Consider the following 21,604-nt stretch of genomic DNA (forward strand, 5'->3'; position numbering starts at 1 on the left):
TCCAAATGACTCCTGGTGACCAAAACAGACAGAAAAGGGACACTGAGGGAGTAGAGGCAATGCAAGGAGCAAAAACTCTACTACAAAAAGGGAAGACTCCTCTAATATTCTTAGATATGTGGGAAGATAAATCATACTGGATAAAAGCAGGGATACCACATACAAAGGAACTCAGGAAATGAAAGCCCTTAGGCCAGGAGCATGTGGCAGCCCGGGGGTTAGGTTCAAAGACCCACTTGGATAGCCAGGTCTTGCCAAACCAGAATTTAAGGCTTTTGGCCACAGGGGAAAGTTAGACATATATTTTGGTTATCTATTGCTATGTTGCAAACCACCTCAAATCCTGGAGTTAGTCTACAATTTAGACAAGGCTTGGCAAGAGAAATTGGGCTTTGTTCCCTGGGACTGGGACATAGATGATAACCAGTGTTTACTGTCTACCCTTGAATGAGATTTACAAAGTTTCCTCCTTGGCTTTTATCTTTATAGCTGTCTGAAGGGGTACTACTGGGTTGGCTTACCCCTGTAATAGAGGGGGAAGCTATTTGGTTGGGCAAATGCTTTGGAAGGGAGAGAGGGATGGGAGCGTGACAGCCAGGGGTGCGGGGGTGGTCAGGCTGAGAAACTATTATCCTTATGTGTGTATAATCCAGGCTTGGGCTTTTCTGCTCTTACTGGCTTAGTTTGACCCTCTTACTCCCTTGAAGGTTTAATTTAAGTTCAGTCGTATCCTGTCAACTATTTCATTTTCAGTGAAATCTTGTACTTTTGGTTTATGATAACAAATTGTTCTTTCAAAAAAAATGACCCGTCTGGCATGTCTCCCACCTTCCCTCCATGTGGCCTCCCCATGTGGCTGATTTGTGTATCCTGACAGCCTGGCCCTTAGGAGGTCTGGGCTCATTCCATGTTAGAGTGCAAAAGTGGAAGCTGCCAGGCCTTCCTTCAAAAAAAGGAAAAACAAAAAACTTTTTACTTAACTTCTAATTTTGAAAAAATTTCAGACTTACAAAAGCTTTTGCAGAAATAGTACAAATGATTCTGTAGACTTTTCACCCAGATTTCTCCAAACCTTATGTAACTACAGTATAATGACCTGCCCGGCTTTTGTATTGCCCAGGCTCAGAAGTCTCAGAACATCACCCCCACCACACTCTGTCGGTCAGAGCAGCCACGGGTCTGTCTAGCACAGACTTACGGGAGGGGAAATCGACTTACTCTTGATGGGCAGGTGGCAGAGGCACTGTGCAGGGTGCCGTCTGCATTGGGGGGATCTCCGGAAACTACCACGAGTCCCTGTGGTGGCGACGGGCGAGCTCCTGCTCAGTGAAGCACTCTAAATCTCAAAGCTCTGTCTAGGTTCTTGTGCACGTGCCATAGTAACGGAACTGTGTAAAGTGAAAATTAAACACAACATTATCTCCAGTCTTATATCAGAAAATAGGCCATCTGCCTTTTTAAGGAAAGTTTTGTGAACTGGTTAGAAAGTCACGAAAGAAGAGGTGTAATTCTGTCACCAGAATTAAACTGTATCCCAGTCAGGTGCCTCAGGTCATCAGAAGTGTTCGAGTCCTCAGTTGAGGGGAGTGCCTGTTCCAGGGGGGCCCTGCTGGGTCGCTGGCCTACCAGCAGGATGTGGCAAGCGGGCTTCCCTGCAGTGCACAGGCCGAGTGCGGCCTGACAGGATGCAGGATGCCCCTGCTCGCTCCCTTGGTGTCTGACACAGTTCTCATCACTCAATGAGGGGACAGAAGAGGAAGGACTTTAATGGTCTGGCATCGCTGGCTGATTGGCTAGAGGTCTGGAATTACAGCTTGGCTTGTTTGAGCCTTTTATGCTTTTTTTGTCAGAGACTCAGAGCAGGCAGTTTCATTGCCCTGGGAAGCCTGTCGAGTGTAGATGAAGTTCAGCTCAGTTCCTTCTTTCTTTGCCAGGCATCAGATGACAGAACGTCCCAGCAAGGACACTGTGTGGTGCCACCAAAACCACATTGGCTTAGGAATCTAGGTGGGGTTTCTCTGGTTCCCTGAGCTTCTGTTTCCTTTTCTGTAAAATCGGAATTATTGGACTGCAGCGAAGAATAAACAAAGCCCTGTACTTCGTACAGTGTATGGCACCTTGATGGTGTGAGGGACTTAGTGCCCTCCCTTGGCCCACAAGGGTTTTCTGAATTAGTGCTTGTGGGTGGATGGGGTGGTGAAGACAGGAAGCCCTTGGGAAGGCGGAGAATCCAGTTGCTGAGGGTCATTCATGATCTACCCTGACAGCCCCACAATCATCTGGTCTGCAGTCACAGCCTCGTAATGGTCTCTGTCCTCCTGCTCTTGCCCCCTGCTGTCTGTTTGCTTCCCAGACCCCTGCAGAGCTTGCCTTGTCACTCAGACTAAGAGCCAGTCCCTCCACACGCCAGCTGCCCCCAGCCCTGTTCTAGCTCCCTGGCCACCCTTTCCCCCTGGGTCACTCTGCTCCCACCCGGGGCCTTGGAGTTTGCCGTCTGTTCCCTTTCCCTCTGCCCCTCCCTGTCTTCTAGAATCTAAGGGGCTCGCATCCTCTCTTGGTTCTCGCTCAGCTGTCACCTAGTCAGAGAGGCCTTCCCGCCACCTCTCTTCTCTCTGCCCCATTTAACGCAGCACCCCGGCCTGGCGCTCCCTCCCCCGTCTCTGCCCATCTCTTTCCCCTTCCTAGTGCGCTGTTGACGTGTTCCTTGCATGTGAGCTCCTGAAAGGCAGGGGCTTTTGTTATGTCACGTCCATGACTCAATTCCCAGTATTTGTTGGCTGGCTGAGGGTCCCCTGCCCCGGCATCTGCCTGCACAGGTGTCTTTGAGGCATTTGTTCTCCTTTAGGCCCTACATTGGGTTCCTCTTCCTGCTCATCTCCCCTGTGCAGAATCCTGGGAGTGGCTCTAAGGAGCTGCCACTGAGTTTTGCTGGGTGTCAGACCTGGTGCTGAACACTGTGTATCCTTCAGCACTGAATTGGCGTGGCAGCTCTGTGAGGTGGGCCTATTATTAACGAAGAGCGTCAGCCCCAGGTCAGAGCTAGAACGTGGTGAGCAAGCGCTCTAGCCCCTTGTCTGAGCCGAGAGGCTGCTCTCTGTGAGGATGCTGCCCCCGGCCCCAGGCAGGCAGAGGTGGCCGGCGCCCACGGGCTCTGCTCCGTTACTGCCTTGCAGTCTGGCGTCTTCCTTCTTGGACTCCTTGTTTAGCTTGTCTCTGCCTTGTTAATGGCAAGAGTTGGCTCTCTTGCTAAATACCACTTTACATCTTTATCCTCAGTTAGGCTTTGTTCAGTTAATTCTTTTAAGTTTCATCCTTCCTCATTCATCTCTTTGTGTATTTCCTGGGAAACTCATTTGAATCTTCTAATGCCCAAATGGCATTTTTGTGGAATTCCTTGGAAAAGTGCCCTAATGTCTCACAGGGGGCCTGGGCCAGCATCTTTAAGACTTTAGCCAGGCCTGTCAGAATTGAGAAACTTGTGGTTTCTGACCCAGCAAGAGGATCTGGTCACACAGGCTCTGTGCTCTGAAAAGAAAGACAGATCCAATGGCCACAAGGAGGGAGGTCTCTTGAGAGGGAGGAGGAAGAAAATGAATAAGGGAGGGGTATGAGATGGAGACAATATGGTTCCCAGACCTAGCACAGTAGCTGGTAGTTAGGGCTTCCAGAAAGATCTAATACATGAATGAATCCTGGGGCCTGTGCAGATGAAAGCACAGAAACTAGGGGCAAGTAAGAGAGCTGGCTGTGGTCTGATCCATCCTGAACCTGGCCCCTCAACCAGAGGAGGGTGGCTGCCTCTGGGGGTCCTGCTGGGATTTGTAGCTCTTCACAAGGTCTGACACCAGCCATTTCTCTCAACTCTCGGGGGCCCCCTTTCCCTGGCCCAGGGAGGGCAGGGACCTTCATGGTCCATCAGGCTTAGAACTTGCTAATTATTGCTTTAGAGGGGAAACTGCTCCTCATTTTTTGCTGGGTTCTCTTGGCTTCAGTTTGGAGGCTTTGCTACTGGCGTGGGTTTCTGTGTGACCGGCTAGGTTTTGATTTAGAACCTGAGGATAAAGAGGAGCAGTTTGGTGGGAGCAGTTTCCTTACCTAACCCTTGGGCATGCCAGGGAGGAACTCCACAAGTTAAGGGTTTAAACATTTCTTTTGCACTCCCCCTACCCTCACCTTGGTGGTTTTCTATTACTCTTAGAATAAAGACCAACACTCCCAAAGGCCTTGAGACCCAGCCTGGTCTAGCCCTGCCACCAGATTCCAATCTAATTCCTCAGGCTTACCAGGTCTCTCCTCCCTCATGGTTTTTGCAAATGGTATTTCCTCTGTATGGCTTGCAAAATTCTTCACACCTCTCTTGGCTCAGTACCATTACCCCATTCATCCTTCCTGTCTTGCTTATGTGTCACATTGGTGACGGTGAGTGGTACCTTCCACTCCCAGGTCTGGGTCAGCTTTCTGTCCTTCATCGTACTCTCTGGGCTTGTAATTTTACAGTTTAGGCTCTTGTTACAGATTTAAGGTCTTCCCCACTGTCTGAGAGTGTCCTGAGAACAGAGACCTTGACTAACCGCTTGATTCCCCAGTAACTACTTGCCGAGTGATTAAAGATGAAAAGGAGTTTAGAGTTATGCAGGAGGGAGGACAGGATGAGATTCTGGAATAAGCTTTTTCAAGTTGTTGAGCTCTGGCCTTGAGTTTGCAGACTGTTTGCACTACTTTTCTCTTCCTCACTTTATTCATTTTTCTGTCGGGGCTCTGAGCAGAATATTCATTGTGGAGCACTGTTAGGATACCTACAGTCACAGATAAGTGAATTATCAGCACTGAGAGATGTAGCTTCAGGTTATTTTTGCCTCCACTGGGTGTGCTAGCCCTCACTCCTTCTCTTCTCCGTGGACCTGGTAACAGCACTCATTTTTTTAATATTCTTCTGAGTCCAGATACCCCCTCATCTCAATCATTTTTGTGTTCTTATTTCCTAGGCAGCTCTTGCTTACGTGCAATGCACACATTGTGTGTTCTGTTTTGTGCCCCCACTACTTGGTCATAAGCAACTTTCCAGTAGGGCAGGGTTTCTCAACCTCCGCACTGTTGACACTGGGCTGGACAATGTGCGTGCGTGCGTGCGCGCACTGCTGGCTGTGCATTGTAGGACAACTTAGCAGCATCCCTGGCCTCTACTCACTAAAGGCCAGTGAGAATCTGCTCAGTCATGACAACCAAAAATGTTGCTCAGACATTACCAGATGTCCCTTAGGGACCCTGATCATCTTCCTTTGAGAACCACTGCTATAGCATCTTCATAATGGAAACTATAAGTTGGCAATTGCTTTTGAGCCCAGTGGAGGAAAAGGCCTTCCTAATCAGCTTCATCAGAAGCTGAAAAATACATGACTTTTTCTGGCAGCCTGCCCAGGAAGAAGGTTCCAGAAACTTGGAACTATAAAGAACTCCCTCTTGCCCTCTGACTGGACAGGCAGGCTTTATTTCTGAGCTCCTCTGCGGTCTGGAACTGGAGAATCTGGGTGTTTGATACCAATTCCTAGATGAAAACCAGCAGAACAAGAAGAGTTTGAACTCCCAAGTTTTTGAACATTTAATATTAACTGTTATTAAATAATTAATAAACAGTAGCTAAATAATAGAGTGAGTACTTACCAAGTGGTTATGATGTGTCAAGCACTTTGATACATTAACTCATTTAGTCCTAAGAACAAGAGGCAGGTCTTCTATTATCCTCGTCATACAGATGAAGGGACCAACCGAAGCACAGAAAGCCTGAAACTAGTTCACGGTCACACAGATGGGAGGTGATGCAACTGAGAGACTCACACCCACCAACACCAAAGCCCACGCTCCTCAGCACCTACCATTCACTGAGTACCTCGGGATGTGCCCATTGCTGGGCTGAGAGCTTTATGGATACGGCTTCAATTCTTGGAAAAGTCCTTCCGGGCAAGTGGTATTATCCCAGACCTTACACGTATGGAACCTGCGTCTTAGAGAAGCTGTAATGTCTTGCCCATGGTCCCCCAGGTGTCTGGCCCAGAGCCTGACGTACTTCCAGGTGTCCTTGGGCCTCCTATGAATGAGTAAAGGTTTTTTATAACTTCGTCTTCCTTTTTCCCTTGGAATCACCACTCATTCATTCACTAGTCATTAAATGCCTTCTGTAATTTAGTGCCAAGCACTAAGTAAATGTTGCTGTTTCTAATTAGATCTTGTTCAGAGCTTTGTGTACAGAATCTTATTTAATCCATACAGGGTTCCTAGTGGTTTCCTATTTTAAAGATGAGCACACAGATTCAGAGAGAGAAGTAAACTGGCCCAAAGTCAAATAGTAACTCACTGAGACATGAATTGAACCCTTGTCTGTCTGATTTCAAATTATATTCTCAACTTTCATGCTCCTTTGCATTCCATTAGAAGTATCCTTGAAATACTTCAAAATTAGCAACAACATGCATTGTTAGCAGTAGTGAAGAAGGCGAGCTCTCTCAGTAAGACGTGTCCTCTCTGGGACACTCAGTTGCAGCGCTTTTCCTTTCTTTTCATGAAAGCAGATGAGATTGGCCTTCGGTTCATGAACTGAGTTCTTGGCACCAATCTTGACTCTCGTTCCCCGTATTTGTAACTTCAGGCTTTAACTTGGCAGATATGCTCAGGTAGGCCCAGCGCGTCCACGATGTCTCCCAAGCTCCTGCACTAGGTCTCGTGGCACTGGCGTTGCAGGAAGACAGTCTGGTCATGAGGACAGTGGGGGACCATAGCTCCTAAAGCCGGCTTTGTATTTTTCTGTCATCTTGGATATAGAGACAAAATTTGTTTTGGCCAAATACTTTATGCAAAACACTCTCCTCTGCCTTTTCAAAAGCCTTGGTCTGCCGCACTCGGGAGTAATGGACTATGAAAGGGCAGCTGCTCTTGGCAGATCCAGTTTACTCAGCTGGCCAGGGGCGTGTGCTCAGTTGGCCAGACTGGGTTGCCCAGGAGATGGGTGTTTAAAGGCCTATCCTGCTCCTGGACCGTGTTGCTGCGTTGTCTCCTCAGTCCCCTTCCTCCAGGTGTAGCCTGGGTTTCTGCTCTAATGCTGCTTTTACCCAGTCTTGAAACTTGACATACACTTTCCCTTCACATCTCGCATAAGCTTTTTAAAAAAAATTTTTTGGGGGGAGAGGTAATTAGGTTTTATTTATCTTTGATGGAGATACTAGGGATTGAACCCAGGACTTCATGCATGCTAGGCATGCATTCTACCACTGAGCTATACCCTCCCCCTTGCATAAGCTTTTTAAAGTTAGGTTGATATAAACAATGAGGAAGCTGGTTTGGTGGGCAAGAAAAAGGAGGCTGCTTTGGCTAAAAGGCATCCAGGGAGTAAATTAAAAAAAAAAAAAATAACAGGCCTCTAGGGAAACTGGAAGGTGCAGGTGGGATGGAGCAGATCCGTCTCTAGGATTGAAGCTAAGACCGTGATGTTGGGACTGCCCTGTGTGAGGTCCCTTAGGGTGGCAGGGGTCTCTCCCTGGGATATACCCTTCCAGATGGCAGTGAGGCAATCGCAGTGCCAGGAGGCCAGCTCCAAGGCCAGGCATGAGCCGGGCAGCTCCACTCGCACCCCCTGCTGGTGTGGCTCGGTGCCCAGGGGCGCCTAGCACCCGCTCCCCAGTGGTCAGTGTGGTTCGCCACAGCGGAAAAATCTATATTCTGTTTATATTGTGGCTCCCCAGAGTTGAGAAGCTCTAAAAAGCGGGATGTGACACAGGATGATTATAACTAAAATGCTGATGATGAAGATGGCAAGGATTGGTGTCTCTGCCACTGGAGGAGGGCTTAGCCCAGCAGACATTGAAGCGTGTGTGGTGACCACGTCCAGCATGGTCAGGGACCAGAAGAGGGGCTTTCTCCACACCCTGACCTAGTGCAGCTCTGCTGTACCACAGGCTGCTGCCCCTGGAGGGGTATGTGGGTTTTCACACAGAGAAACATGGCCTCGTTTTTAAAATAATTTTTTAAATTACAGAAATAGCTCTTCTTTATAAAAAGTAAATAATACTTTTGCTATCTAGAAACGGTAGTTAACATCTTGGTATAAATCTTTCGGTCTATATTTATTTTTTATGATGCCCCTTTTTGAAATTTGACTAGTTTGTTGATCTATGTCCAGGAGGTATATTTGCAGCTAATGAGATGCTACATAAAAATGTTATTGGGTGTTTTGGGTTTTTTTCTTCGTTTTAAATTCATCGCCTGTGTGTCTTCAGCTGCATCTTGGCCCCATAGTTATGTGCAAGTCTTACGGAGTGGTGATCAATTTTCAGTGAAGTCTCCATTTCAGGTGTCAATCTCATACTGCTGACTTCATGCTAGGATTCCCCCTACCCCAATCTAAATTATTCTGTTTTTAAAAAATCTCAGTAGAGGGTAAAGCTCTACAGTATAGGTCTCTTTTCCTTCTCGCCCTTTATTTGTTTATAGAATAACAGCAACTTCCAGTCTATTATGTGCTTCCTTGGTGCCCGGCACTGTGCTGCTTTTCAAGTAGTTAATCATGTAATCTTTATAACAGTCCCAAGAGGTTGTTGCTGTTCTTGTTTCCATGTTTCAGGGGAGGAACCCAAGCCACAGAGAAGCGAAAGGGAATGCATGCCACTGAAATGTCTATGCCAGGTGTAGCAAGCTCAATCCCCGAACCCAGTGAACCTGTGTCTGCAGCGGTTGGGCCTTGGGGGCTCCAGGGATGTCGCGGACCCAGCTCCTGCCCCATGAGCTGGTCCAGCGGGGGCTGAGAGACCCACTGGAACCGACCAGCAAGTAGACAGTGGTAGTATTTGCAGCCTGCCTGGTTTTCTACTCTTCCAGACTTGCCTTGGCTCTCTGAGGGAGTGGCTTCCTCCTCAGGGAAAACTGACTTTCCTATCAGCTCTTCTGGAAAGCCTTAGCAGCTCCCAGCCAGGAAGCTTGCTACTGTGTGCTGTCAAGGCTGCAGCCCTTTCAGTTTTGAGAAGCCAGTGCTGTTCCCTCCCTTCCTTCCACTGTGGGGCTCAGTGGCTTTTTCCTCATTAGATCAAAATGGTGTGTTGCATGTGTGGGCTGGGATCCTGATTGGAAAAGGTGGCTCACTTCCTAGGGATGCCCTTACCTATCCTCAGCCTTTTAGACTTTAGAGGCTTTCTGAAGCTGGAGAAGAGAGTAGGATCCCCCCACCCACACACACAGGGATGCACATGCACGCTAAAGGTTGTAGCTGGATGTGTGTGGTGATGTGGAGAGCTCCTCTTTGGGGTCCCAGGCATCAGAACCTTTTCCCAGGGACATATCTGCTTAAAGACCATTGGGAATAGCCTAGGAGAGATTTTAGTGCCTTTCAATTGCATTTTCCTTAGGGAAAAAACATTTCGATTAGACTTATTTTTTTAGTAGTCTCTTGATTCCCTCTGAGCTTTTCCATTTGCCCTTGAAATGAGTCCCTTTGGTACCATGGGATACCTTGTCAGCCTGGAGGATTTTAGAGCCTGCAAGATTGTATTTGAGTTGTTCTTAATGGGTAAAAATGGATTTTTGCTTCTGAGAGTAGGTGTATCATGCGTAGTTTATGAAGAATCAATATTCCCCATCCCCTCCACCCCCTTGTCCCCAAAAAGCCCTGTCCGAGTACCCGTGGGTAACCATGAACAACTCAAGGCTGTGGGCACAATACCCTAGGCCTGCAGATCTGAAGAAAAGGCTCCCAGAAGGCCCCTCTGGAGAAGGTGTCTTCTGGGGCTGCAGGGCCTGCTCTCCCTGGCCCAGCCAGGCTCAGGACCCTATCTCCCTTTTCTTGCTTTACTCTTTCCCAAGATCTTCTCCCAGTCAAATTGATCCCTTCTGGGATAGAGGGATGACTCTGATACCAGGGGCTGCCTTCAACCATTTCATGAAAGTTCAGGATGAACCACGATCTCCTGAAGGATTTGAACTGACAGAAGTGGGAGTGACTCCCTTCCTTAAGAACTTAAGACTGACAGGGTCTTCGTATTTTTTCTTAGTAGTACTTTGCCGTTGCTTCAGAGAACAGCCAGCTAAGTCCTATAAGGCAGGCTGGAAACAGCTTTTCCAACCAAGGTAAAAGGTGCAAGACAGATCACTTCATTCGTTCATTCACTCATTCATTCCATGTCCCCTGTCTGCCAGGCCTACTGAGTGCCCTGGGCTAGGCTAGAGGCGTGGTGTGGTGACTTTGAAGTGTTCTGCGTTTTTATCCAGGTAGAATCAGGAGCTAAGGATCCACCAGGGTTCATCTTGGAGATCAAAAGGAATTTTTCAACAGGACCCCACCACCACGCCCCCCGCGGGCATGGGAGGTGGGTACTGAGAGTGAGCAGCTGGGGGAAGGATCCCTGGTGGCGCCAGCTCCACCTGCTGATGCAGTGGGGAGGTGACAGGGATGTTTGTGTGATTGTGAATGTCAATAGGAACAGTGTCCCTGGCCTTCCCAGGTTGGCGCCCAGCAGCCTGGCATCCACCAGGAGCTGGGCCCAGGCAGCACCATAGAGAGACAGACACCTCTTCTACTGTATTTCTGTCACTTGTTTGTTCTTCCGAAGACCTCAGCTTACCGTGTAGAATGAACAGCGGTCTATAGAATCTTCCCGTAATGCCCACGTGGCTTTCAGGTGTCTCAGCAATTAGGGACCCCTGCCTTCTGTCCTTCAGCTCTCTGTCTTGGGAGGAATAAGGGCAGTTAACATAAACCGAGTGCCTCCTGTATACCAGGCCCTGGCCTGTGCGGTTTAAGTCATTACGTCCCCGAAGAACCTGATGAGGGAAGAGGCGCTGTTATTATCCCCATCTCCCAGGTGAGGAAACTGAAGCTGGGAGAGGTTGTCACACCTTCACAGTGGCCCTGAGAGCGGACCCTGGCAACAGGACCCTAGAGCCAGCTCTCCTCACGTCCACAGCGTTCCTTGGCGAGCTACTGGGATGGTGGTGTCTGCTTGAGCTGCGCCCTGGGGAGGGGCTCCTGACTGATGACACCAGCAGGGCTGCAGGCCTGGGCCCTCACGGAGTGTGCCGGGCCGTCGGTTTTCTTAGAGTCCTTCCCTTCTCCAGACTTGCAGTGCTGGAAGTAAACCCACCTCCTTGGGCAGCTGAACCCTCAGTGGCTGGGGAGCAGTCATATGCCTTCTGTCCTCCCTGCAAACCTCTACCTCCAAGGCTGATCTCACCTCGTCCCACCTCATAGCAAGGATTAGCCTGTCTCTTGCTGTTCCACTGGAAAGGTGGATGGTCCTGCTGTTGGAGACTTTTTGGATCAAGCTTCAATGACAAGCTGGCTAGGACTGGTAGAGCTGACCATGGAAGGAAGTTGTCCTAAACTCCGGCCCTGTCTCCCGGGCTAGCAAGTTCTAGTCACAGCCCTACAGGCCAGGGTACCCCACTGTCGCCCTTTTCCCAGTGGGGAAGCCTCTGGCCTCATATTTGCCAAATGACCCATGACTCAGTGGGCAAATATGAGGCCAGAGGTGGTGGTTTTCAGGACCCTTTGTTGTTGACATTTGGGTGGATGTTGGCTTGTGGCCATGTTACAAAACAGCAGAAATTGTGGTTACTTGGAGGAGCCCAGGCACCTCACATAGTTGTTTCCAAATCTGCAAGGATGACCTTTGTTGTTCTGAAATGGTGAGTGATGTGCTTTAGGGAGGAGAGGGTAGGGTGGGAGACAGGCCTTCCAAGTGAGATCTGCCCCAAATCTGTGTTCACGGAGAGTGCTCATCCTGGCCTATGCCCACCTGAGAACTCAGCATGTACCGGGGCTCTAAACTCAGGTGTGTTCAGGTGAAAATACGGCTATTTTTACTGTCGCCAAGCCAAGCCTGACCAAGGAGGAAGAGAACAACCTGGGACATTTTGCATAAATGTATCTGCTGGAACTGTTACTCAGTAACTCAGGAACCTGGTACGTGCAGAAGCCAGTTGTGGTCTGTATACCCAAGATAAAAGCACGCTTCCTGTTCAGGAAAAATGATACAGTGGTGTTTGCCTTATTAGAAAATGCAGCAAGTACTATTTGAATGAGACTCCCGAGGCTGGTGCTCAGTGTGAGTCTGACTAACATTGCTGATAGCAGGGCGGCCTGTGCCTGTCTGTGCCTGGACGCTAATTGGTAGAACCCAGCGGCTCCCTCCTTGGTGGTCTCTGCCCAGTTGGGCCCATTCCAAAGAGCCAGCTCTCCTCAAAGGAACCTTTCCATTTTTTTCGGTAACCTAATGCCTGAAAACCAGAAAAATGATTTTCCTGGTTTCCATGTAGCATCCAAAATCATGGCAGTCATTGTCTTATATTCAGGAGCCGGTGACATTGGGAGTTTGTGGTTCTGGGTCCATTTCTGTTGTCCTTCTGCCTTTTCTCTCCTCGCTTTGTTTCTATGATTCCCTGGTTCCAGGCGTCTTTCCTGCTGCTCAGGAGGGTGTGAACTAACAGATTGTGTGTTAATCACCATCACCACCACTCCCTCCTTGGAGCAGGGGGAGTCAGGCTATGGTGGTAACTGTCAGGAGAAGCCACGGCTGTAGCACAGCCTGGGTCCGTCTAAAATGACGCCTGTTTCCGGGTGAGCCACTCACTGGCCAGCATTTCTTTCAATTTTCTTGTAAGGGAAGAAAACTCCTTAGCTCACCCTGTCCTGATTCTGAAATCTAGTTGTTGATTATTGGTCCCCACTGTGTGGCGTGTCACCGTGCACATCCTCAAGCTAGCTCGTTGGCTCTTCTTTCCAAGGTGGTGTGTGAGCTGCCTGAGTCAGGGATGGTGTCTTTTGTTCCTGGACTCCCCAGTAGGTTTGGCAGTGTCAGAAAAATGAGAATTGAGCATGTGAGGTGGGAGGGAGATGGAGCAAGGTGTCTGCAGCAGCAGCTTCTCTCCCCTCCTGCACATCCTGTCTGTGGGGTCTGACGGGAGCAGCCCGGAAGGGCCTTCCGGCAGGCGGGCACCTGGGCAGGCAGAGCGACTTGCTTGCTTTGATGACTACAACGTGCCTCCGGCTAGCTGGCGTCCAGGCCGGCCCCGGGGGATGGCAGGATCGACCATACCACCAAACCAGAACTGAAACAGCTGCTGGAACAGAACGTCCCCAAGCCACTAGCATAGCTTTGCCTGCTGCCAGGTGAAGCTCCTGTATCTCTCCGCCCAGGGGTGTTGAGATGCCTGGAATCCTCATGAATGATCGGAGGATGAAAGAATGCAGGGTTTATCATTTTAACCATTTTTAAGTGTGCAGTTTAGTGGCATTAAGTCCATTCACATTGTTGTGCAACCATCGCCACCATCCATCTCTGCTTCTTTCATCATCCCAAACTGAAACTCTGTACCCAGTAAAGAATAAATCCCCTCTCCAGCCACTGGCTGCCACCATTCTACTTTCTGTCTCCATGAATTTGACTGCTCTAGGAACCTCATGTAACAGGAGTCATGTGGTATTTGTCCTTCCGTGACTGGCTCGTTTCACTTAGCACAGTGTCTTTAAGGCCCACCCATGTTGTAGCACTGTCGAAATTTCTTTCCTTTTTCAGGCTGAAAAACATTCCATTGTATGTCTAGACCATGTTTTGTTTATCCTCTTAGCCATCGATGGGCACTTGAGTGGCTTCTTTTTTTTGGCTATTGTGACTATGCTGCTGTGAACATGGGTGTGCAAATACCTGCTCGAGCCCCTGCTTTCAGTTCTTTTGGGTAAGAGTTTTACAGCACAGGAGCAAGATGTCTTTGAAGGTCAGTTTCTGATGACTCACCCTTTGCCTGTGAGGGCTAGACTCACAGGCCAAAAGGTAGCTTTACTCACCGTCTAATTTTAGACTCCAGCCTAACCACCACTGGTCACTTGTAACATCAGACTTCATTTTGATATTTGATCAGCTTTCACAGCATGTTACAATTCCAGTTTTACGTGTTACCTGTCGCTGATTACACTTAGCTGGCCACTTCCTTGTGATTATGGGGCACCCTTGTCACTCGGCGGTGGCTTGCTCCAGGGGTGCAGCCTTTTTCTGACTTTGCCCTCCTAACCCAAGTTGGACTGGTCTTTTGGCCTTGTCCCCAGACCTGGCTCCATATTGGGACCTGAGCCGACTGACAACTGAGGCCATTGAGGTCACTTGTCTTCTACTCATGGCAGCTTTGTGCGGGCCCGAAGGGGTGGTGTTATCCCCCAGGCCTGCTGGTTCTCGTCATCTGTTTTTGTTTCATCCAGTTCTTACACAACATTTAGCATTGTTGGAATTACATGTCATCTTTTGCCCCTTGGAAAGTAAAATACTCTCCTGAAATACCTTGGCATTTGGAGTTGCCACAAGAGCTGGTTTTGCCTGCACCAGCTTCGAACCAGCCCTCAGGCCCTTGGTAATTTGTGGTGTGTACACGCCCGGGGGATAGTGGGCTTTTAGGGGATTCAACTCATCTGTCCTGTCGAGGTTTGCTCTACCTCTAGAGGAGACTGCTTTCATCCAATGTCCTTCTGTATTTGCCAAAGCAGTTAGGAAGTGGAGAAGGGAGCACAGAGAAGACCTGTACCCTGCATTTAAGGACCTCACAGTAGTTAAGGCATTTAGAAACCTTAAGGATAAACCAGCCATTTCTGAGACAGTCCTGTTTTCTTATCTATTCCAATGACACAAGTAAAAAGAAAACAGAGCTGGCCAGGAAGGGAGAGCTTCCTGCTCTTACCCCCAGGCTCTGTCCTGGGCGCTCTAGCCTCCAGTACAATAGTAGCCAACCCTTTTCATCTAGACTTCCCTGGGGCCCATCTCTGTCTCCGCTGCACTCTTCTTAAGGACTCCTTGGTTTTCGGATGATTGTAATGATAGTGTGATAGCAGCAGTTGAGTCAGAAAGATCCCAGATGGTCTGGGCCAGGTCAGGCAGGCCTTCAGAGGAAACGCATGGAGGAGATGTGGGGACTGCCCGGTGGGCAGTGCAGAGGAGGAGGGGGACGTGCTTGTCCGCTTCTCTTCTGCCCTTCTCAGTGCTGACTGTTTGTTGCCTTCTCGTGCTCTGGCATGTGGCTGCAGGGGCGGGAGGGGAGAGGATCAAGTGATACCTTGATGCCAATGCATTTTCATCTCTTTGGGGCCTCACCAGGCACACTGTCAACCCCACTTTCTAAAGGTGGACGCTGAGGGTGGGAGAGGTGAAGGGCAGAGTCCAGGCCCTGGGCAGCTGCACTGGAGCCTAAACCAAGAAGGAAGGAAGGTGCACAGATGAGTCTGACCCGGGGCTGAGTTGAGAGAAGGCATTAGTATGTGCTGGGTACCTGGGCTACCGTTTTAGTCCCGTGACGGTTGCCTTATTTGGTTTGGCTTTAGAGGCTAGAGGATGAAGGGAGGAATTTGCCAGGCAGCTGATGAGATGCTTTTCAGAGGATCTGGAAGATCTGTGTGGGGTGTGGAAGAAGAGCTTTTCCCGTAGTAAACCAACCTCGAGCAAGGTCCCTGGCCTGAGCCCTGGGCGGGGCCGCTACTCAATCAGGCGGCTATTCCTGGAGCTGATGTGGAGGAGACAGGGCACTTCTGCCCTAGGGCAGGCGAGCCGTTCCTCTGGCAGGGAAAGAAAGAAGAGGTTGTTCAGGGGTGCACGGCCAGATCTCGGAGGCGGGGTGGCATCTATGCCTGGGTGCCGCTGTCTGTGCAGGAAGGCTGAGGACTGGCAGATGGTCTAGGAGGTCCTGGGAAACCCACTGCGGGGCTTCCTGCTGGGGTCAGTGCCACAGAGCCCAGGGCGGCCAGGCCTTCAGTGGTGGGATGGGCTGTCACTAGGCACAGCCCCGGCATTCAGGATGCAGGTCTGTCTGTGGTCCCTGGGTTACAACCTGTTTGTTCCCATGCTAACCAGGTCCCTCCTCTGTCCCAGACTCAGTATACTAGCTCCCCGTCCACTGTCCCTGGAAGTTGCTCTGTCTTGGGTCCTGCCCGAGGTTCCTAGAGTCGTACTTCCTGTGTCTCCCCAACTCTGAACCTAGGCTCTGATGCCATGTGGTTGGTTGAGGCCAAAGGAACAGTGACAGGGCGTGTGTGTGTGTGTTGGGAAGAGGGCAGGGCCTCGAGCTGCTGACAGTTCTCCCTCCAGCCTCCTTGGGTCCTTCTGCCACAGGGCTACTGGAGATGGGGGCCTAGCTCTGTTCATTTGCCGCCTTCCCTCACAGTGGCCTTGGGCACACCCCGCTCTTGCAGCACCTGTCACTCCACTGCACAGTGCAGGGCTGGCTGATCTTGCAGGCCCTTTGCTCCCGCAGCAGCCTAATTTGACTCTCCCTCTCGGCCTCCTGTTATTTCTGAGGCTTCTCCCCAGAGTCCAGGGGACTCCTCCCACCCCTTCTCTCTACTGGGTTTATGCCAGCTCTTTACTCAGTCCTGGGAGGGGTCTGCCTGAGGGTCAGTCATTTGAATAACAGTAATAACATCAATGAGCATGTACTGAATACTTGACAGTGTTCCAGGTTACTCCTGTTTTTTAGGGGAGGAATTTGAGGCTAAGAGAGGTTGTCACCTGCCCAGGTTACATGGCCAATGAGTAGATAAACCTGTATTTAAATCTAATTTGATATGTCTTTTTAAAATCTCTATTCTGAAAGTCTAATTGTGATGCTTCCCACAGAATTGGAACAGAGTGTCTTTGGGAATTGTGACCTGATTGGGGTGACGGTGTCAGGTAGGGGAAAGGGGTCTTCTCTGCTTCTCTCTGAACATCCCATCTCCACAATCTGATGAGAACCCACTGCCTACCAACACCCCTCCCCCGTCGAAACTCTAAACTCGGTTCCTAGGAAGAGATGTTGGAGCAGTTGGGGCCACTTTGGCACGGAGAGGGCTGGGGAGATGGAGACTTGCTTTTCTGAGAACACAGCCGGTGCCCCCTGCAGGCTGTTGTTTTGCGCGTTGCGGGAGTGGGCAGAGAGCACAGCTGGGTCTGGGCAGGCAGTCTGCGCAGGGAGGGATGTGCTGCAGCACACCTTGGCCACCGCAGCCCACAGTGTCCCACAGTTTGAAGGCAGCTGTCTCTCTGCTTCGTGAATACAGCCTTAAGTGCGCTTCTGCCTCCTCATAGCAGAGCTGTCCTCACCCAGCTTTCCACAGAGACCAGAGTCCTGCAGCCACCAAATACAGGCCTCCATGTTTGAAGCTCAGAGGAATTTCATCCCATAGAATACTTCCCTTTGGATTATCAGTCAGCCAAGTACTAGGCTTCACCCTGTGTGTGAAGTTGGGTTTCCTGACTGATGAAGTGGAGGCACTGGCCTCACTCACACAGAGCACTGGACGGTCTCCTGAAGGTGCTGTGTTTCGAGGCTGACCGAGCCAGGGCTTGGCTCTGCCATACTGAGAAGCAGCCTTTCCTGTGGGGGCAGGTAGACCTGATCTGGGTCTTGAAAAACAAGGGAATTTGGCTGAGGTCCCCAAGGCCCTTACAGGTATTTTTCTAAGTAGCGAGGTTGCTGAACGTGGCTGGATTCTGACCCATGGGGTCCATGCAGTCTGACTGGACAGTCTGGGTGGTGAAGGAGAAAGTGCCGTGGGGAGGAGGAGCTTGGGTGTTTTTAAGAGGGGCAGGAAGTGCAGCACATGGGAGCGTGCTGCGTGGGGAACTCGGACACTGACATGTCAGTGCTACCTTCTGGTTGATTCTGGACAGACCAGGTAGCCTTCTCTCCTGCAGCTGCCTCCTGTGTAACATAGGACCAGTGTGTTCTCTGCCTGTGAGTGTGCAGGGATATCCAGACTTCAGTCTGGTGACGATGAAGAAAAGGGTGATGAGGGCTGAGTTGGGAGCAGCAGGCAGGTGCCTTGGCTGAGGCGGCATCCGTCCCACGTCCCAAGGTTCCAGGGAGGGCCCCGGAGGCAGAGCAGAAATCTGGAGGGGTTAGTTGGAGGAAGAAGGTGAGGATGAGCCCAGTGTTGAGAGAAAGCCAACGGGTGGGGTGGGCACTGCTTTCAGGATCAGGTAAGTAAGCACGGACGTTGCTAACAGGCTGGAGGGGTGGCTAGCAGCAGCCTGGGGCTTCACGGAGAGGAGGAGCTCAGCTGAGGATGTGAAAGGAGAAAGAGCGTGGTGTTTGCCATCACAGGATGAGCAGAGGGGAGCCAGCGGGGCTGGTGAGGGACTGAAGGTGGCCCCTGGAAGACAGCCCATGGCCTCTGCAGGGGAGTGCATAGTCTGGATTGACTCTGTCTGCTCCTCAGTGCCCTCTCTGTGCAACACTAGGCCCGGATGGGCTCCAGACTACCTGCCCAAACCCAAAGCAAGAGGAAGAGAAGAAGCTGGGTTGGTTTCAGAAATGCCACCAGCTGGTGTCACTAGAGAGAGGAAGGAGATGCCAAAGGAACCCTGGCAGTGCACTGTTGGGGACCTGGCTGGGGATGAAGGGCTGTGTTTCTGGCTCCTGAGGCTCAGCTTTAGGAGTTATACCAGTGCCAGGCACTCTCTGGTCTCCCAGCTCCTTGGAGGGAGGATGGTGATTTGATCTATCTGCAGCTCGATGGATTTGGTCAGTAGGAGCCCCAGCCTGAACCCAGGGCTGAAAGGCCTGAGGGGAGTCAGAACTGCATCAAAGGCAGATCTGATAGGGGAGACTGCAGGTAGGTCACAGGGCCAGGCCAGGCTATAAAGGAGCGAGATAACTAGGAGCACAGGTTAGAGGAGTAGGGCTAAGGGGGTCTGTAGGTAACAGTGACGTTGGGGAAGGCAGTCCAGGACTGTGGCCAGTGCCACCAGGGAGCCCAGATCAGTCAATGCCAGCTGCTCCCAGAGGCTAGAAGTTCAGGACGTGCTAAAACCGATAGGCCCGCCCTCTCTCCCTCCTGCCTACAAGACCTTGGCAGTGACAACAGCGGAACAACTTTGAGTGAGGCTTTGGAATCAGAAAGAAAGGCTGGATTTGAGAAAAATGTAAAATGCAAAACAGAGTAAGAGCCCTACCTCTCCCACACGCTGCCCTTAAGTTTCTTGGATTTGTTCTTTTAGAAAGTTGTGTGAATATGAGTTTGTGTAAGTGTATCCTTTTAATTGTACAGATAAAACAAAGCACGGCTATATACCTTGCTTTGATCCCTTGCTTAATTTATTGGCAACGTGGAAAAATAGCCAATTTTTTTAAAGGCTATTTAATATTCTGTCCTATGGCATGCATTAATTTAGCTAATCAGTCTCCACTTGACAGACGTTGAGGCTGTTGCTAGTTGGGGGTTATTTTAATACAGCAGCAGTCACACTGTACACATATCTTTGAATAGTTGAAAAATTATTTCTGTAGAAAAAATCCTAGGTATAGATTTTCTGGGTCAAAGTTGTATGCATCACCACCACCACCCCGCATTCTCTTCCAAAGGGTTTCTAGTAATTCACACTCCTGCAAACTGAGAGTTACAAATGATAACAGAGCTGTTGTGAGGATTAAATGAGATATGTGCAAAGCTTTGGGCCAGTGTCTGCCAAATCAGGCTATAGGGTGGGCCTCACTGCAAACTGGATCACTTTGGGCCAGTCAAGTGCTGGGTTGGGTTTCATAGTCAGCTTGGGGAAGGGGAGGTGGCAGGATGGTCTGACAGCTGCTGAGCAGATGTCAGCTTCATTCACACATTAAGGAAAGATTCAGTGAGTACCTGGCGTGTGTGCGACACTGGAGCGGGGATGGAGCCGGGAACCAGCTGGGCCTGGCTCCCCTCCCGGAGCCCAGTCTGGAGAGGGAGGGAGATGGAAGGCAAGTCTCCACAGATAGTGCTAAGTGCCAAGCAGCATGGGACACTGCCGCTCAGAGTCCCCTCTGACCAGGTGTCTCTCTCCCCGCCCCGCCCCGCCCCAGTGTACGTGTTGGAACGGGAAAGGAAGACGGACAGCGGGTGTCAGGCCGCCCTGGCCGCGTGCTGGGCTGCTCTCTGCTGCTGTTGCCTCCTGGACAACCTGGACTGAGCAGCCAGACCCAAGTGCGCCCTGCAGGCCTGCCACCCTGTGTTACTGGAATAAACAAGTAGTGCTGCACAGTTAACATTTTGTCTTTCTTTACAAAATACCTAACCTACAGACATTAAAATTTTAGCACCTATGATAGGCGTGAAATGGTATCTCAGTATTTGATTTTACCTCCCCTGGTTGCTAGTTACCTTGAACATAAATGTATTAAGTATTTGACTTTCTTTTACAAATCCTGTGAATTGCTTGTTACCTATTCTTAGCCCATTTAAAAAAAATTGGTTTGTCTTACTGATTTGTAGGGAGCTTTAAAAAAATACTTCCACACACTAATATTTGTCACGTTTATAGGCTTGCAAATATCTTCTTCCTATCTGACTGCCTCTTAACCTTTTTATAGTACATTTTCTAGTATGGAAGTTTTTAAAGGTCATGTTTATCAATCTTTTTCTCATGCTTTGCATGTACTAATTTTTGAGAAATCATTTTCTATTCCAAAATCACAAAGATAAGCCTATATTTTCTTCTAACATTTTTTCACATAGTTTTCAGCCACCTAAATTTGTATTTGACTGTGGTGTAGGACAGGGTTCTGGTTTTCTTTTTCCATTTGGATAGCTGCAGCACCAGTTGCTGATTTAGGTCATCCTTTACCCATTGATTTGAAGAGATTTGTCATATACCAAGTTCCCACATACGAATGGGCCAGAATCAGGAGTCTGGTATGATAAGCATCTTCCCTGTGTCCAGGATGTACCCCTTTTTCTTCAGAATTTTCTTGGATATTCCTGGCCTTTTACTCTTTAATCTGGATTTTAGGATGAGTGTGTCAGTTTCTATGGAAAACCACTGTGTTTGGCTTTAACTGGAACAGCATGTAATTTACAGAGTAATTGGGGGAAGAGTTGACGTATTTACAGTGTTGTCTCCTTATCATGAACATGTTATCTCTTCATTTTTTGTCTCCTTTTATATCCTTAGATAAAATCATATAATCTTCACATAGCTTTTACATATCCTTTGTTGGTTTTTAAAATTGGATGTTTTCTCTGGTATAGTTTTAATGCTACTGTAAGTGGATTTTTAAAAATTGAACTATAGTTGATTTACAGTGTGTATTGTGACTCTTTTTAAAAAATACTACATTTTTCGGTGAAAAGAATCTCTTCACTCCAGTCGGGTTACAGATTAGATTTTACCATAGTTTTGTTTTGGGACACTTTAAATTGTGGGAGGAGCAGCTCTTCAGTCTGCTCTCAGGGAACCACTCTCAGTCTACAAGGACCAGCATTCATTCAGTAGATGCCGAATAGCTCCAGTGTGTTACGTGATGGACCATACAGAAAAGACCCCATCCCTGTCTCCCTGGGGCTTAAAACTCTAGGGAGCGACCAGACATTAATTAACTAATCCCACAGGTGTTATTGACATTCTACTTTCCTATGAAGAGGGTATGTATTGCGATGAAAACATATAAGAAGGGGACAGTCTGCACATTCTAGGAGGAGTACTGAAAGATGAATAGGTGTTAACAGGCAAAAAGGTTGTAGGAAAAGCAGGTGTAAAGGCCCAAAGGCAAGAGAGAACATGGCTCACTTGAGAAACTAGAAGAGGAAACTGGCGTGGCAGAGAACAATGGGACATTGGGAACAGATTAGAAACAGGCA

At 49.3% G+C, this 21,604-nt stretch overlaps 1 protein-coding gene across 3 annotated transcripts in view; it reads left to right on the forward strand.

The window, feature by feature from the left end:
• CYSTM1 (cysteine rich transmembrane module containing 1) overlaps positions 1-21,604 on the forward strand; it is a 68,208-nt gene that overhangs the window by 40,461 nt on the left and 6,143 nt on the right. The window contains exon 4 of one of the 3 annotated variants that reach the window (XM_031449142.2): positions 19,831-20,013. The exons of the other annotated variants lie outside the window; for them this stretch is intronic. Within the exon in view, the coding sequence (XP_031305002.1) occupies positions 19,831-19,937 (107 nt within the window). The 3' untranslated portion in view covers positions 19,938-20,013. Of the gene's footprint in view, positions 1-19,830; positions 20,014-21,604 lie in introns of those variants that run through there. 3 annotated transcript variants of the gene reach the window in all.

This window comes from Camelus dromedarius, chromosome 3, assembly GCF_036321535.1.
Source record: "Camelus dromedarius isolate mCamDro1 chromosome 3, mCamDro1.pat, whole genome shotgun sequence".
In the NCBI taxonomy this organism is placed as follows: Eukaryota; Metazoa; Chordata; class Mammalia; order Artiodactyla; family Camelidae; genus Camelus; species Camelus dromedarius.